This window comes from Notothenia rossii, assembly GCF_949606895.1.
Source record: "Notothenia rossii genome assembly, chromosome: 4".
Classification (NCBI taxonomy): Eukaryota; Metazoa; Chordata; class Actinopteri; order Perciformes; family Nototheniidae; genus Notothenia; species Notothenia rossii.
The window spans coordinates 55,844,931-55,862,109 of record NC_136902.1 but is presented as its reverse complement, the minus strand read 5'-3'; the positions used below and the strand labels follow the sequence as shown (position 1 = coordinate 55,862,109).

At 39.4% G+C, this 17,179-nt stretch overlaps 1 protein-coding gene across 2 annotated transcripts in view; it reads left to right on the top strand.

Annotated features, from left to right (window-relative positions):
* Positions 1-5,853: 5,853 nt before the first annotated feature.
* The window catches only part of kcnk6 (potassium channel, subfamily K, member 6), a 63,846-nt gene continuing 52,520 nt past the window's right edge, over positions 5,854-17,179 (top strand). The window contains exon 1 of one of the 2 annotated variants that reach the window (XM_079675517.1): positions 5,854-6,322. In XM_079675517.1, coding sequence (XP_079531643.1) covers positions 6,007-6,322 — 316 coding nt within the window. In that variant the 5' untranslated portion in view covers positions 5,854-6,006. The remainder of the gene's footprint in view (positions 6,323-17,179) is intronic. The other variant, XM_079675518.1, reaches the window with a different exon arrangement.

The window sequence follows — 17,179 nt, the reverse complement described above, 5'->3', positions numbered from 1 at the left end:
AAACAATGCCTGACGTGTTTTGGGCGTAATCTCGTCTTTGTTTACATTAGCAAAATTCGCTAACACTCAGAGCTAACCAACCTGGTCTCACCAGATGGATCTGAATCGTGGACTTCGAGTCGTGGCTGAACCTGTCTCTGCGGTCCTGCCGGACTCTCACCAAACTACTTCCCTGATGGCTCCCACAAGATTGCTGACATCCTCGTGGATTCATCTTATTATTATAGACACATGCATTTCCAAACATTTGGACTACCTATGTTGTAAATGTATTATCTTTTCGATTTACACACGGCATTGCACGTCTGTCCGTCCTGGGAGAGGGATCCCTTCTCTGTTGCTCTCCCTGAGGTTTCTCTCATTTTCCCCTTTACACTGTGGGGTTTTCTCTTGAAGTTTTTCCTTGTAGATGTGAGGGTCAAAGGAAAGAGGGTGTCGTATTGTCATACTGATATTCTGTACACACTGTTAAGACCACTGAGACAAATGTAACATTTGTGATATTGGGCTATATAAATAAACATTGATTGATTGATTGATTGATTGATTGATTGATTGATTGATTGATTGATTGATTGATTGTTTGATTGATTGACCAGAATGCGTGACTCCACCACGACTCCTTAACACCGCATTGCGTGGTGGAGTCACGAACTTTGCTACATTTACGTGTCTGCACCACGCAAATAACGCTAATGTAAAGTGAATGAGGCTCCTTTGTCGTGGTTCACACAAGCATTTCCACAACGTCCAGCAGTGAGCTTTTATTCTATAAAACGTTTTTTTTTTTAAATCTACTTTATAGCTTGTAGTAACTCACGGGAGGCTTCTTTTATTTTATTTGTATTCATAATTATTTTTATTTTTCGTCAGAATGTATTATGGTGTATTAGTTACGAATTTTTGTTCTCAAAAAACAGTGCATTGTGTGTAATACAACTTTGATTTTTACTAAATTAGTTTTTAAGGAAGGCCAGAGCTTCAGCTGTGTCAAATAGATTGTTCCCTTTAGTTAACGTTTTTTAAAAGAACATTATATTCCGATTTGATCATGTCCCCTTTATTGTATTACGGAGAGCAATGTGAGCGTCCATTCCCATTGTATAACGCAGGATTTTACACACGGAAGTAAGTATTCTCTTTACTGTCGATTGATTTTACAGTGATATCTGCACGACTCATCAACTCAAAAACACCAGATTATCCTTGTTGATTGCACAACAATGATTGGTTTAAATTGTGTACAATGCTTATGTAATTTTCCCCTTCAATTCGGAAAAACGAATATTTGTTCAGTTTAGGATGTCCGAAGACACACTACCCAGAATCCTCAGCTATTGTTCCGCTTTGCCTCAAGCTCTGTGATTGGTTGACCTCCAACTGCATTCCATATGAAAAACAACGTTTCGTAAAAGATAAAATCATACTTTATTCAGCAGTGCTTGCTTTACTCTTTGAAAGTCATCACATGAATGCATTGTAATAAATGCTTTGGCTGCATTAAATATTACACATCTTTCGTAGTTCTTTATTTATCTACAGAGACTGCAGTCGAATAGTCCATTTAGCTTAGGAACCTTCCTAACCGAGTGAAATTACCCGGAAGTCCCTCAGTGGCAGCCATGATAAGTGCCGTTCGAATTCTCTAGAATGATAGGAAAGGAGGTTTCAAACTTCCTTTATAACCTCCTTTAGCTAAGGAACCAGTGGACATCCCTAACCGAAAGGAGAGGAGAAAATGCTGCCCCACAATGCCTTGCAGCCGCAGCATTTGACGTCACACAACAGTCGGCCGTTCACGGACACAAACGATTATGACGGAAAATTGTATCATGAAAGTTACGGTGCTTATTAAGCATTTTAAAACGTATGTGGTAAGTTGCCAAAGTGCTTTGTTTTGAACGTTCATCAGTATTATAATCAAAAAGAGAAATATGAACGTTAGTTTTTACTGAAAATGATCAAATAAAGTCAACATTTCACTGAGCTGTGTGGGGTTTGTTCAACTTTTAAAAGATGTTTGAATGGTGATATACACAGTGATAGGTGTTAAAGACTAACGTTTATAATAAATACATTTGTATTGATTTTAAGATCTTTTCATAGTTCATACAATCATACGTATTGGGATCATTTGTATTAATGTGGACCGGAGGGAGAGGTTGATGAGCATAAGTTTCACTTTTTTATTTCAATTCCAACTTTGGTCATGAAGAATATGTTTCTCTGTTGTTCATAAAGCATACAGCAACAGCATCAGAGCACGGTGCAGTCTCTAGATGAGTCCGTCGTTCTTATTATACGTCCATGTTGTAGTCCGCTGTATAGAAAACTGTAGTTTCCATAGTTTCCCCACAGCAGCAGACGCACAAAATGACGTCCGCTGGCGCATCATAAACACGTCGGATAGTGAAAGTGCAGTCGGATTCTCTAAAGTACAGCAGTCTCTCCTAAAAGCCTCCTAAATCCTTTTGAATTCTCCTATCCACTATCCCTTAAGCCCATGACATTTCACTCAGAGGTCAAGGAATAGGAGATAGGGTTAGAACTTAGGAGCTGATTTTTAAACTATCCGATCGCAACCCTGGCCTCAGAATAGACCGGAAACTATTCTTTTACCGCTCTGTTTTAATTTCAAAATAAAGTTAGTAGTAATAATTTTTTTTGATATTATTGTTTTATATTAACTACTAGACCGCTGGGTCATGTTAAGACCATCTTTTCTGTGTTGCTGTGGGTTTTTTCCATCGCTTTTGTGTTACAAATATCAAAACAATAACAGAATATATCCGTGGTAAACTAAACCAGAAACAGCAGTATATTTTATTTTGTAAACACTGTAAACTTGACAGCTTTTTAACCCGCACCTCCTACTGGTTAAAGCACGCTATTACACGTTTAGAGTAATTACAATGCAGGTAGATTGTGTTGCTTTTTAACCTGTTAAACGCATGGAACCAGTAATCACTAACTTTGTTTCCCCCGGCCCCTTATTGGAGAACACCCAGCTAGTAACCTAGCAACCAAGCTTCAGCTAGCGGCAGTCAGAAAGTCATGAATCTTCGAATCTACTTACAAATTAATATGGGGAAGTGTAAGTTCAACCGTATTTGGTTGGAAAACATCTAATTTAGTGATTGGTTGAAACCAGTGGAGGGAACGTGTTTGAAGCCCGCTGCACCTTTTGCAAAAGAAATTAGCGTTTGTTTTGCTAATGTAGCGTTAGCTAGTTTAGCGTTAGCTAGTGCAGCAGCTCCCGCAACAAGACCGGGGGACCTCCGGGCGACGTTTTGGTCTACGTCAACCCTCGCTAAACACCAATCATACAACAGCAACGATGAATAGTGTCGCCAAGGCAGCAGAGCTCTCAGCTCTGAATATAGCTATTGTTACTCTCTCTCTCTCACACACACACACACACACACACACACACACACACACACACACACACACACACACACACACACACTAGGGCTGCTCGATCATGGCAATAATCACAATTGTGTTGGTCAATAATTAATATGATTATTAAATACGATTATTCATTGACTTTGAAAACATCCATTTATTGAACTTTAAAACAAATAATAATTTGAACAGTATCTTTTTAACTGTTGATTACCCTGAACATATAATTCAACTGAAAAACCAATACAAAAATTAATGAAATAAATGATACATTTAAATAAATAATATCAGAATAATAAATACCAATAAACAAGAGCAACACATATTTTGGAGCGCACTTCCACAAGCTATTTAACATATATAAATATGATAAATAAATTAGTCTAAAATTAATTAGATCAAATATGTTGTAGTGCACTGTCACAACCTAACAAAGCAAAATAATCATTTTTTGTCATGTTGTTTTCGTAATTGTGGCAGGCCAAAATCGTAATTGCGATTAAAATACGATTAATTGCACAGCCCCAACACACACACACACACACACACACACACACACACACACACACACACACACACACACACACACACACACACACACACACACACACACACACACACAGAGACACACACACACATATACACTTTTTGTCTAACACGCTAAGACAGTTCTGTGTACTGTTATGCTGTTATGTTCAGTCATTGTTCTTATGTTGAACATGAATACATTTACTTTGTAAGTATGTAAGTAATTATGGGACGTATTTCTTCTTTCATAGCAATTTTCCTTCATTCTTTATTTTTTTTTCTTTTAAACTCATAGTTTTGCTTTATTCTGAGAAAGTGTTGCTTTATCTTTATGATACAAAACTAATCCCATAGAGGCATACCCCCCATCGTCGAAGCAGCCAATGAGAGGAGGAGCCAGGAATCAGATTTACACCCAGAGCACGGGGCTTGCTCGGCCCTTCCTTCACCCTCCTCCGAACATGGCGCTGTGTTTCTGATTTGCTCTGTCTGTTTCAAAACCACGTTACTTTATTAAATTACCCATTTGAACCTTTTCGAGACTACATTGTCTCTTTTTAACTTCCTCCTGGGCTTTAGAACAACGATCACGATCTTCACTCGATTAGATTCAACCTAAGTGGGTACACTCCAGCATACACCGCTGGTGGACTCCATGTAGTGCCAGTCCTCTCACTAACTGTGAAAAAGAGTGAATGCACTTATTTTACACATGTGCCATAAGATGCTTGTAAGGTGCTGATTAAGGACATTTATGTGCATTTTCAGTGATGTAGGCTACTTACTGTGGGCCATAATAATATGTGAGACATTTTCGTTTTCGTGGACCTTGATGTGAAGTTAAGATTTTTGATAAGCTTTAGGTATTGCAACTTCACACGTGTTCAAAAGTATAGCTTAATTCAACTGATGAGGGCTATGTGAATAAATGTAAGCGATGTGATGGAAGTAGCTCTTGGCCACTTTCATTTTTTCAAAGTAGCTCTCAGATGAAGAAAGGTTGGAGACCCCTGATATAGAGGAACAAAGACAGCCCACATCTCTCTGCCTCTCCAGGCCGCGTCAGTGTGGAGAGCTCCACCTCAGAGTCAGATGAGACTACATCACAGGAAGGGTGTGGGCCACATCTGGATCTGAAAACATGGATCAGAAACCTAAATGTCCTGAAAGGGCCTGTACAACTGTGCACACAGATACTTAAACAATTACTTAACTCTATGTAGTAATCTGCAACTCTGTGAATTTAACCAAACGAAGATGGCAGCCAAAATCTTCCTTGTTGTTTTGGATCAGGCAGAGCAAATAAAAGTTTATTAAAAATAAGGAAAATAAGATTAATAGTTTGGTAAATAAAACGGAGTATGAGCTTTTATTTTTACTAATGGCTCTTAAAAGAAAAACAAGGACAGAGCGGTGTAGTATATATTTAAGTGCTGTACCTTTTTACTTTTACTCCACTACAATTCAGTGGTAAATAGTTTACTTTTACTACATAAATGTATTACCTTCAGTCACTTTGTAGATATAGATTCATGATAAACAATATATACATAATATAGATTAGTAGAATCAAAACATATAATATATGATTGTGAAATTGGCTAATTTGCCTAATGAGTACTTTTACTGTTTGTACTTTAAGTATATTTTGATGCTAATACTTTTGTACTTTTACTTGAGTAACATTTTGAATGCAGGACTTTTACTTGTAACAGAGTATTCCTACACTCTGGTACTTGTACTATACAAGATCTGAGTACTTCTTCCACATGTGGTTGTCTTTGGCAAAAGGGTGTCGTTTGGGGACATTTGGAAAATAGATCATGTCTTTGAATAGCAGAAGGGTTATTTTCCAGTGGGACTAGTTACAGACTCCTCCAGGATCCAGGATGCAGCTCCAGGACTCTGCTGTGGACACACCCTGCTGTGGGAGGAGGATGTTGGAACAGGAGGGGTTCAAGTTCAATTAGGACAGCCCCCAAAATATGTTCCCCTAGCCGTCACACGGAGAGGAAGAGAGCAGTCAGAGAGGGAGTCCTGAGAGCAGATGTGATCCCTGAGTCCGCAGACATGCATTTTGTGGGAAGGTCGTGGCTGCTGCTGACAGGCTTCATCCTCTTCTATGTCATCTACCTGCTATTCGGAGCCCTGGTGTTCTCCAGCATCGAGCGGCCGATGGAGGACCGGATGCGCACCGAGCTGGAAGTCCTGAAGCAGGAGTTCCTGAACCTGAGCTGCGTTAGTGACGCGGCGCTGGAACGCTTTCTGCTTAAAGTGCTGGCGGCCAACAAGTACGGCGTCTCCGTGCTCAGAAACGCCTCCACCACCTCCAACTGGGACCTGGCTTCCTCCATGTTCTTCGCCAACACTCTGGTCACCACTGTCGGTGAGTGCAGCCCTGATTAAGACACACAGGAAAAGTTTTCTGAAAGTCACTTGTGACACTTGTTTTTTGCGCAGGACGCAGCCTCAGAACAAAGACCTTACTGTCATATTCCTCCATGAACAAAACAACAATCAGCAGTCCGATAAAGGGGGTCAAATGTTTGGAGATGAGACGGCACAAAAGTCAAATCCTGGTCACCCATTTATGGCGTTATTTTGCCACGTGTCGTGGATGTGACAGACAGGGGGAGGCCGGGTTGTTTGTGACAATTTTGAGCGAACTAGCTATTCATTATTTAGTTTGAGGTCTCACATTTTCATGTACAAGGAGTTTCACTGTTGCATCCTGCCCTACAACAACACAATTGCAACAATGAAAATTAAAAATGATAAATTAGATGAATCCACACTAGAACTATGGTCTCAAATAATCCACTTTTAGTAAAAGTCCTGATTTAAAATGTTACCTAAGTAAAACATAATTAGCATCATAATGTACTTAAAGTACTAAAAGTGATTATTCTGCACAATAGCGAATTTAGAATAATCTAAAGTACATACATATTATCAGCTTAATGTACTTCAAGTAAAAGTACTGGTTATGCAGAATGGATCTTTTCACAGTGTTTTATTATTTTGGGTATTATATTATTCTGTTTTTCTACATGTGAGTAACAGCATTTTAGTTTGGTAGTTTTCTCGATGTGGAACCAATTTGAATACTTAGTATTGCAATGATGAAATACTGTGTAGAATGTTAGAACAGTACTGCATTGCACTTTATCAGTACAAATGTATGTTTATGTATATCTACAAAGTAGCTGTTAAACTAAATGTAGTGAAGTTAGAAGTACAATATTTGCCTCTGAAATGTAGTGGAGTGATAGTATAAATTAGCATTAAATGGAAATACTAAAGAAGTGTACACGTGTGTATGTCAAAAGAAGTACTCAAGTGCTATACTTGAGTAATGTTACGTTGTAGTTACTATTCACCACTGCAATATGCACTATATGTTTATCTCTACATGTACAGTATATCTAATTGCTAATGTATCATTGTGGGTCATGTGTGACACTTTGTATCTGTGACCAGCAGCTCTGTAGGTCTCTTTGTCATGAGGTGAGTCTGGGGCTCACATTATAGGAGGCTGAACTTTAGGGTGAATCGGAAGTCTCATGTGTTGGTGTGATCTGTCTTGTTATGTTCATGCTAACTAGAAACCTATAGACAGGTTCACATAGCATGGCCAACCTAATGAACAAGTTGTAGTTGACTCTTGTGAAAGGCCTCATTTGTCTCAGCGGGGTGAGGGTGTCTCAATAGCATCAGTGGATATCAATACCAGGGAAAGACCACATTCTAAAAATTATAATTCAATACCATGGTAGAATACAAATACAAAATAAATCCAATGGACTTGAACATATTCTAATTCATTTTAGTTTGCATTCTGGTTCTTGTTCCAATGTCAAACAGGTCATAATTATCCCTCAAACATCTATTATTGCTGTAAAAATATCTCCTTCAAACAGCTGTCTTTATTCAGGTTTCTTGCCAAAATCTCAATATAACAAGGCTACATTTAAACACAGCATGCATTTACCTCTGACTAATAGTGTTTCTTATTGAATGAAGCTATGAACCATCATCATATACCTTGAGATTCAACCAAGCCCACTTCCGCATGACTAAGCATCAACTTCAGAGCGTCACCCTTGGTGTTTTCATCCCACAAAATATGAATTTGACAGCTACAGTCGCTTCATAGTGTCTTTTAGTAGATTGATGAAAATAGCGCTTTCTTTTTATGAAAGACAATCACAGTTATGCATAGCTGAGGTAATGTTAAATAATCTTTTAGTAACAATTCACCTTGAATTTAAATATAATAAACTAGCAAACAATGTGTAGCCCAATAGCTTGTTTTTAGTACAGTAATTGAGTATGTACTTTGTTACTTTCCAACACTGTCAAGGATAAACAATATTAAGTTTGCCCATGACCGCTGTTACGTTTTTCAGCATGGCTTCACTTGCACTGTCGCCAAAGGTAATTGCCTCAGCGGCCAGGAAGTGTTGACGTGATATAGTTCAGCATTGTTAACATGGGGACCACACGTTCTCTTTATACATCCATGACACAGTCGCGCAGATATACGCTAGTGCAAAAGTCGTGGTGGTTATATCTCAACTGAGTTGGAAAAATGATAGACGCCCCGGGACGTCTTTAGTCTGATGTCCTGGCGTTATCTTAACAACATGATACTGGCAGTACTTTGAGAAAAAGTCCCTTTCGGCATCGATTTGGTACTCAATACTTTGTTGTGAAATACCTACGGAGTTCCTGTGTCATTGGTTTGCGTTAGCCCTGTGCCCTACAGTTAACTTAACTTCATAACTTATGAACTGTTTGGCATAGACTTATGTGGAAGGTGTCATTGAACTCAGCAGAGTCAGACAATGTTAAGCTAGCTGTAGAACTGTAGGTGGTTTGAAATTAGCATTTATAAAATACCACACATCTTACATAAGAAACTACTCTCTAATCTAATACAAGTTACATCATTCTAATTTCAGCATAACAGGTTCAAAATATAGACTTTGTCGAAGAAATTACTTCAGGGAGTGGTCTGATGCCCCTCGTGTCACCCTATTTTGGTAAAGCCACGGTGTTAAAACCACCCCCGATCTCCCCTCCGACACAGTCTGATTCCGTTGTGTATTTTGTCCCAGTGGTCTGAACCCTGTATGTTGAGGCCTGACCTGATTATACAGGAAGTGACGGGTGCAGCTGTGTGAGAGCAGGTTGTTATACATCAGAGGTTTTTATGGTAGCTTCCAGTTCCTCCGCAGCAGTAACGTTGTGGTGTCCCTGAACTACTCGCACACCTGCACAGCCACATATTCCACACCATCATCACATAATCAGTGATCGGTGTTTTTGTTGACCTTTAGGACAGAAAGTAAATGTTCCCCAAGATCACTTCAAAGTATCATCAGTTTCAACTTTTTTTTTGTTTATAAGATTTGAATCAGTTCTTCAAGAATATTTAATTGTCAGTTGAAGTCTGTCTGTGCAGAATGCTGTGAAGGATCAAACATGGGAGTTTTACTGATCCTTCTCCCATTCTTTGTTGATTTTCACATATAGATATATTTTGCTAGGAATTTTGAAGGAGAATTTCCTTAATCCCCTCCAGAGGCTTGAAAGGTGACATTACTAAACCAGCATTTTACAGGAAATTATTACAATACAAAAATGCTGCCAAGTATGTGTGTTATCATTAAGCATGTAAACTTGAAGGGCTTGGAAACTTGAACGAGTGCCTTTTTGAAACGAAATGTTGCTCATGAAGCCAAGATTATTAATCAAGAGGAGGAATACTACCCAAAACATTTGTAAAATGTCTGAGAAAATGACCCTCATGCCCAGAGGCTTCACATTGATGAGAAATTGCTTTATGGAGTGGAGATGGAAAGATGTGGGTGGAATAAAATACGACATCAAGTTGCACCATGGGAATTGTTGGATTCAGTGTTCCTCACAAAAGTGAAATGTTAAATCACTGGAGATCACTGGCATTTTGTGTTAATGCCCTTGGTTACGTTAATACAATCATTAAGATCTAACCCACCATGGGATCGGTTACCATTCTCATCAGATGTTATGGAGAGGTTTATATAACCAAGCCTTGCACTTTTGATAACACTGCTCTGAGATAACCTCTGTCTGAAGTCTTTGCACTTGAGTCCCAAGGGTCAGCGGCATGGTCATAAGATCAAGAACTTTCTCTCATGCAAAATAACCATACGTTTATTTTCCAAATATTGTCTTTACCTAATTTGTGACTGACTATTTTATATTCTTTTGTGTGAGGTGTCCAGTGCAATAACAGCAGCGTGGCAACAGAGCTGTTCGTTGTTACTAATTCAGATTATCATGGCAGAATGTACTCTAATTGACCAGTATAAAGGCATAGCCTGTATCTACAGTATGGCTTTGTTTGTCATCCGAAAGGTCACAATGAGCCGCTACCTATGGCCGCTACCTTACCTTGATTTGAAGCGTTTCCTGTTGAAACAGGATGTTGTGTGAAGCAGAGTGATGCACAGGGCCTACTTGCTAATGTGCACAGTTTGCACAGTGCTTGCGAGAAAGAAAGAGACAGTATTTTTATATTTCTCTTTTCATTACAGAACATTGATTTTAAGTTTTGATTTGAGCCGCATAACAGCTTTGTACATATGAATGCATACAACTACTAAATTCTGTGTATGGATCAATATTCATGTTAAAACAAAAGTGCACAATTGTATCACTCAGAATCAACAGATGATTAGATTTATACAATTAAAGATATAACTAGTTTATATCGGATCTTGTATTTGGCCAAATGCTGAGTCATTTAGAACCTGGTAAGACATGAACTTTGTGGCTTGACAAAAGTTTTGGAGTTTGGGGAGTCCAAGTACCAAAATACTGCTGTGTCTATGTCATGATGACATCACACAGAGAAGATCCTGGAGGCTTTTTTCTAGCTTCTGTGCTATCAAAGCAAACCACTATGAAAAACACACGGCCACATTCACAGACGTGCTGACTCTCATGGGACATGCATGAAAAGAACAGAAGGGACCTTTGTGACCAGGTCAGTGGCGGTTCTACGGGGTGGCACGGGGTGGCAGCTGCCACCTCAGAAAAATGCCTTGCCACCCTAGTTGCCACCCCAGTTGGCAGCTTTGTTTTGAAATAAAAGTTTTGGCTCATCGGACATTTATGAGAGAAAATCTCTAATGTCCGAGTGCAAGTGAATGCAGCACAAGAAGCGAGCTTTGTAACACCTCCCCCGGCCCTGGCGCGAGCGTGGAAATATGATTGGTGGCGATTTCATTTGAACGGGGGGACAGCGCAAAACGAGAAGCATTTCGGATCCAAGTAGACGAAAGGAATGAGGTATTTGCGGTCTACAATGACAGAGAAGAGCATGTCAGGTTTGGCTGTACTCGGCATTGAATCAAAACGCACCATAGCTTTAAATCTTAATAAGTTTGTGAGGCGTTTTGCTGAACAAGATGGTAATTGCCACATTCAGCTGTTATATTATAGGCATGCCAACTTGATGTTCGGCTCACGGATGACTCGATGAGCATAACAAACTGTTAAGATGATGACCTTGCGTGTGTATAACATTTTTCTTCTTTGTGGGGGTCTGCCCCCAAAAAACAGTTTCAAGTCCTGAGAAAATCAAATGAGACTGTAAAACTTCACTGCCCAGCCAAAAAAAGTAACCACTTTGATTTAACTAGGCCAGTAGGTAAGGACTTTCCACTGGATAATAACTGCAGCGATGTTTATGTTTTAGCTAAATACACGTTTTTTTTTTAACCCTAACTGATGCAGTTAGTCACTTCTTTAATGTTTGTTCTTTCTGATGTAAAGTCAAGGTTGTAACTGTTTGCAGTAAAGTTGTGGGGCACTGAACTGTTCCTTTGATTCTTTTGATATATGATATAATTAGTTGTCTTTCAAATTTGAAGGAGGGTGAGCAAGCATCTTGAGGAACATTCATCATTAACTCCTCCAACATTTTTTGTTTATTCAATAATAAATGAATATGTGAATCATAACAGGGATTGACAGCTGATAGAAATAATATGATTGTTAATATTATCATATTAATTCAGACAAACATCGATGAGACAGTTCATTAATTTACTTATTGCAGCAGTCTGCATAGATTGGTACCCCTGCTGGTCTAAGAGTGAAACAAACTCATTCAGTTATTGTTCAGTTAAAATTCATTCAATTATGTCTGCCACCTTATATATGTAAGGCTTTACTGATGTGCCACAATAATGTCACCTAATGTTATTGAATTAAAATCTCAATATTGTGGCTTTCCAAGTTAATATTGATTGATATGACTGCGATTAAATCGGCATATACTTCTGCCAGGGGATGCCACCCCTCAAAATCTCCTGCCACCCTCTTGCCACCCCATGAATGTTTTTGTCTAGACCTGCCCCTGGACCAGGTGCCTCATTTATAAAGCCAAGTTGTGTAGGATTGGTGTGGGAAGGTTGCTTACGTAGGACAAAGCAAATAAATACGCACAGACATTTTACGATTCATAAAAGACTGCGTACCGGCACAGGACTTGCGTACGGCACATCCTACGCCGGTTTCCCTTTTTTACAAATCACAATCAACTCGAAATGAGGCGCAGCTTTTGCGGGCTTCACGTAACGCCCATATTTGCCTATAAATAATCAAAGAAACGTTCATTCATTCATTAGAGGTTTCTCAATACTCAAATTTCCCCTCCTCGACTCCTCGGTCCTCCGGTAGTGACCCGGAAATAAATTTCAGTGCGCCATTTTGAAAGACATCTAATTTCTCTAAATGCACTTTGAGGACCGAGCATCGAGCATCGAGGAGGCTCTCTGGAGGAGCTCTAACCGAGGAGACACTGATGCATCCTCCACGGATGCATTTCCGGGAATGGTGGAGGCATGACACACGGCCGGACTTATCTCAGCCAATGAAGGCTCTGCAAGCATCTGCTGGATATTATTTTAGTAACTGCTTTCATCGCGAGTGAGAACAGCTGTGAGGTCCATGCAGAAAGCAGAACAGTGTGTAAAATATATATCACTCACAGTATAACAGGCCTACATTACTTTCTGTATTTGTATGCTGTAGTTTAGTAGATATCTACAAACAAAGAGTCAACATTTTTCTAAGACCATTTAGTGCTTCACATAATAAAATACACAACGGCTGTAGCCTGATTATGCTTTAGGAGCAGTAGGTGTGTGTGTGGTACAGTGTGTAGGGTGTGTGTTGTACAGTGCATAGGTGCGGCAGACAGACAGGTCTCAGTTGGTTTGGTGTCCTATGCTTACTTTTAATACTTGTACAACTTTTGGCCCTTAATTTCAATTCCCCATTTCAGCGACCAGAGAGAGAGGGGGGGAGGGGGACATATCCAGTCTCTGATTGTGTTACGTTATTATGAGTGCTCTCATATTTGTTTAATTCTTAAATTGTAGCCTGTGTGTGTGTGTGTGTGTGTGTGTGTGTGTGTGTGTGTGTGTGTGTGTGTGTGTGTGTGTGTGTGTGTGTGTGTGTGTGTGTGTGTGTGTGTGTGTGTGTGTGTGTGTGTGTGTGTGTGTGTGTGTGTGTGTGTGTGTGTGTGTGTGTGTGTGTGTGTGTGTGTGTGTGTGTGTCTCTCTCCGCATCTGTAGCCTGTTATTGTCTCATTATATCGCACTGTCAATGAATTAAAAGTAAATATATAAGTCGTCATGAACACATCTGTCCATCAGAGGGCTGCTGTGCCTCCTGTCATCATTAATGGACGTCTCTTTAAAATGACCGCTCAGAGGAGAGGAGTTCTCATTTCTCTAACCGCCTGCTGCTTCCCCTCCTCTCTCCTCGGCTCCCCTCCTCAGTCCTCCGCTCGCATCTCCTGTGGGCGGCACCAAGTCTCGAGGAGAGGAGTCGAGGATAGGAGTCGAGGAGGGGAAATTTGAGTATTGAGAAACCTCTATTCTGACTGACTGCATGAAGAAGATAGCAGAAAATGACGACAGAACAGCTAAGAAAGACATCTCACACTGTGTCAGATTTTGGTTATTTTGGGAAGGTCGAGATAAATTGTTTGGTGGATGCAGTTTGAACCAGAGTAGCAGCATGGAGGTCGGATCGTCACCAACATAAATAAATAAGTGGTCCGAAAAAGTCTAATGACCAAAAAAATACACATAGCCTTCCTCAGGCAGTGTGTTTGTACCGGGGACAGGAGACACCCCCTTGATGAGAAACTGTAAGAAGTGATCGGGGAATCCCTCCGGAGTGGAGTCATGACGACTGGATCTGAATTATTGTTTTGTATTTGGTGGTTTTGGTTCCAGCTGTCGATCAGCAACTATATATCCATAATCCAACAGTTAAAGGAAATACAACTAATGTTTTGTGTTATATTAGCTGTACAATTGACCACATGTGTTTCTTAGTTTCCATACCTCCTGTGTTTTACGAGCGACTTATCAAGTAGGCTATTGATGAACGGCATAAAACATGATTAAACATGATAGTATATAAAACCATGCTATTATCTATACAACCTATAGAAATGCAAAACGGCGTCAGTTTAAAGTAATTCTGTCCTTCTGTTTACCGCATCATTTATGAGAATATACAGTATTTCTTAACAAGAGAACATAATCGAGGGCTGATCAATAACATTTCCGTATTTATTTATTTCTCCAAGTTATGTTTTTGTGTGCACTGAGGAGTCTCAAACAGGCGTTTGTTAAATCATTTTAAGGTTGGCTTTAATCAATTTGTGAAAATGAATTCTTCATAGGCCTAGCCTATATGATAAACGAGAGGTAACATTCTATTTATGGTATTATTTCCACATATTTCTCTCCATTCTTCCTTCTACCAACGGTGTCGCAGTTTCTCGTCCCTCCCGTTTTTGTGCTTATTGCGTACGCATGGGTCAGAGTTTGCGTGGAGGACCGCGACAATTATATGCCTCGGCCCGCGGCAGATAATTGGATGGCCTACCTGCCTGTCAGCCTTCCATCTCGTGCACAAACTTATCTCGTGCCTTCATTAGTCATTTGCGTGTTCGTGTGTGTTGGAGGAGGGGCTCTGTAAGAAAGTCTGAAGGAAGGGGTGGATTTATTTTGGTTGTGTACTTTCAAATTCTAGCGCACTCTAGCTGGTTTCTCCGTTCTTACCTGCCCTACCTTTTTAAGGCTTGAAGAAAAGCTAAAAGAGCATGAAGCTAGAAAGTAGCTGACACAAAAATAAGAACAAAATGTTACGTTTGCCTCTAATGAGAATTAAAGTTGAAAAAAGTGTGTCCATGATACCACATATTTTGCCACAAAGCAAACTTTCATTGGAAATTAGTGAATTAATAAACTGGACAATTTTATCAAAACCATCAACTACAGTAGATGCCATCAGCCACAGAGAGAACTTGGGCCAGGGGCATTAAACATTATATCTCAACTATCCACTTGTGAAGTAATGTGAATGCATATATGCATGTGATTGTCTATTGTGGTAACACATTTGTTCAGACGGACATCAACAAACTCAAAATAGTTTCAGTGGTAGTTCTGCTACAGTGAGTGTTTCCATGATGTTTTCACACACTTCACAGTAATGAATTGTACAAACAGTTGAGCTGAACTTGTGCATGTTTTGGCAGATGACTAAAATCTGCAGTCTCCTTAAAGTACTCCACCAAATGGAGTGGTGCAGGAATTAGTCCTAAAACCCAGAAAAAACTTAGCATTGAACCACTTCCAGTTTTCTAGTCTTGAAGTCAATGTTTTTTGTATATGTTTGCCTGAAATAAGGTCTGTGGTTAACTCAAGCTGAAGAGATTTTCACATTTGTTTTACGTATTAAAACTTCAGTAAAAACTTCACTCATGCATGTCCGATGTTATAAGTGTCAAACAAATGGCGGTTGCTAACAAGAGACTAAATGTCATCACACCGACACAAGTTCGCTTTTAGCTTGTCATTTTAAAGACATACAAGGATTCTTTTTTTTAACAGAGGTTAGGAGATAAATGAAACATCTAACCACAAAGTCTGTCATAGTTAGCAGTGGTTAAGCGCAACCATCTGGCTGTGCTGTAGTTCGTTTATAGCCTCACGTTTTTTTTTTCTTTCTTTTTAATTCTGTTGATTGCATTTATGCTTCAAAAATCATGAAGTGGTGTAAATATGTGGAAGTTATCCTGCTGAACGGAATGTGTTAGCTATCATAAACTTGTATTGGTCACAGACCTTATTTTCTGCAATATACAAAATATGGGGGAATCCCATTACTTTTTGTCGAGGGAGCCCTTGCTAACTTCCCAGTCGTCCTATAGAAATACATCATCAACTGCACCACTCCAATTTTATATTTTTGTATTATTAATGTAGTTAATACTCTGCTGTAAGGGGGCATCACCATCCCAGTCTTTCTCGACTCAAAGTGACATCAATGTATTGTGGCACAGATGTAAAGGACTGGCTTATCTATAGCCAGTTGAGTAGCACTTGAAATGTTTGGTTCTATGAAACTTGATGTACTTATATGATTCTGTTTTCTTCAAGGTTGTATCTTCCTGGTCAAATGTACTTATTGTAAGTCGCTTTGGATAAAAGCGTCAGCTAAATGCAATGTAATGCAAAGTTTGTGTTTGAATTATGATTTCTCAGCCTCACTTGCACAGACGTGTTATCTCCCAGACATGATTCTCAAGGTCAACAAAAGCAATGTGATATAACCATAGACTGTCAAGCTCAAAGTGTCTTGACAATGCCAGTATTCCTGGCTCATCCAAAAATAGGCGGCCGGTTCACTTTTAAAAATGTGCTCCATTCTTCCCCCAGCCCATTTCTGTAGACAAACACAAGTGATCACAGAGTTAGATCCAACCAACATGACTGTCTGCTCCTGTGTGTTGGTGATGACAGACAACAACCTGTTGCTGACTTTGATAAAGGAAGCTTTGTTCTGACTGAGTCTGCTATCTGACTCCAATGAGCGCCAGCCAGCACCGTTTAAACACATCGCCCAAAATCAGTGATGAGCAGAGCTTCATTATATTAAGGATGTCATTGTTTTAATTCTCAAAGTTCTTATGTTGAGTAACATTATCCATCCTACTTTATAGTATTTTCAGCATAGTTCCATTGAGTAATCTGATTTGATCCAGTTTAAAGCGATAATTTCAAAGGATTTAAACTCGCTTACTAAGTAAGCTGATGTTTCATATTAGATCCTATGCAAATCAAATTATATTATGATATCAAATGCAGTGACTCGCTTT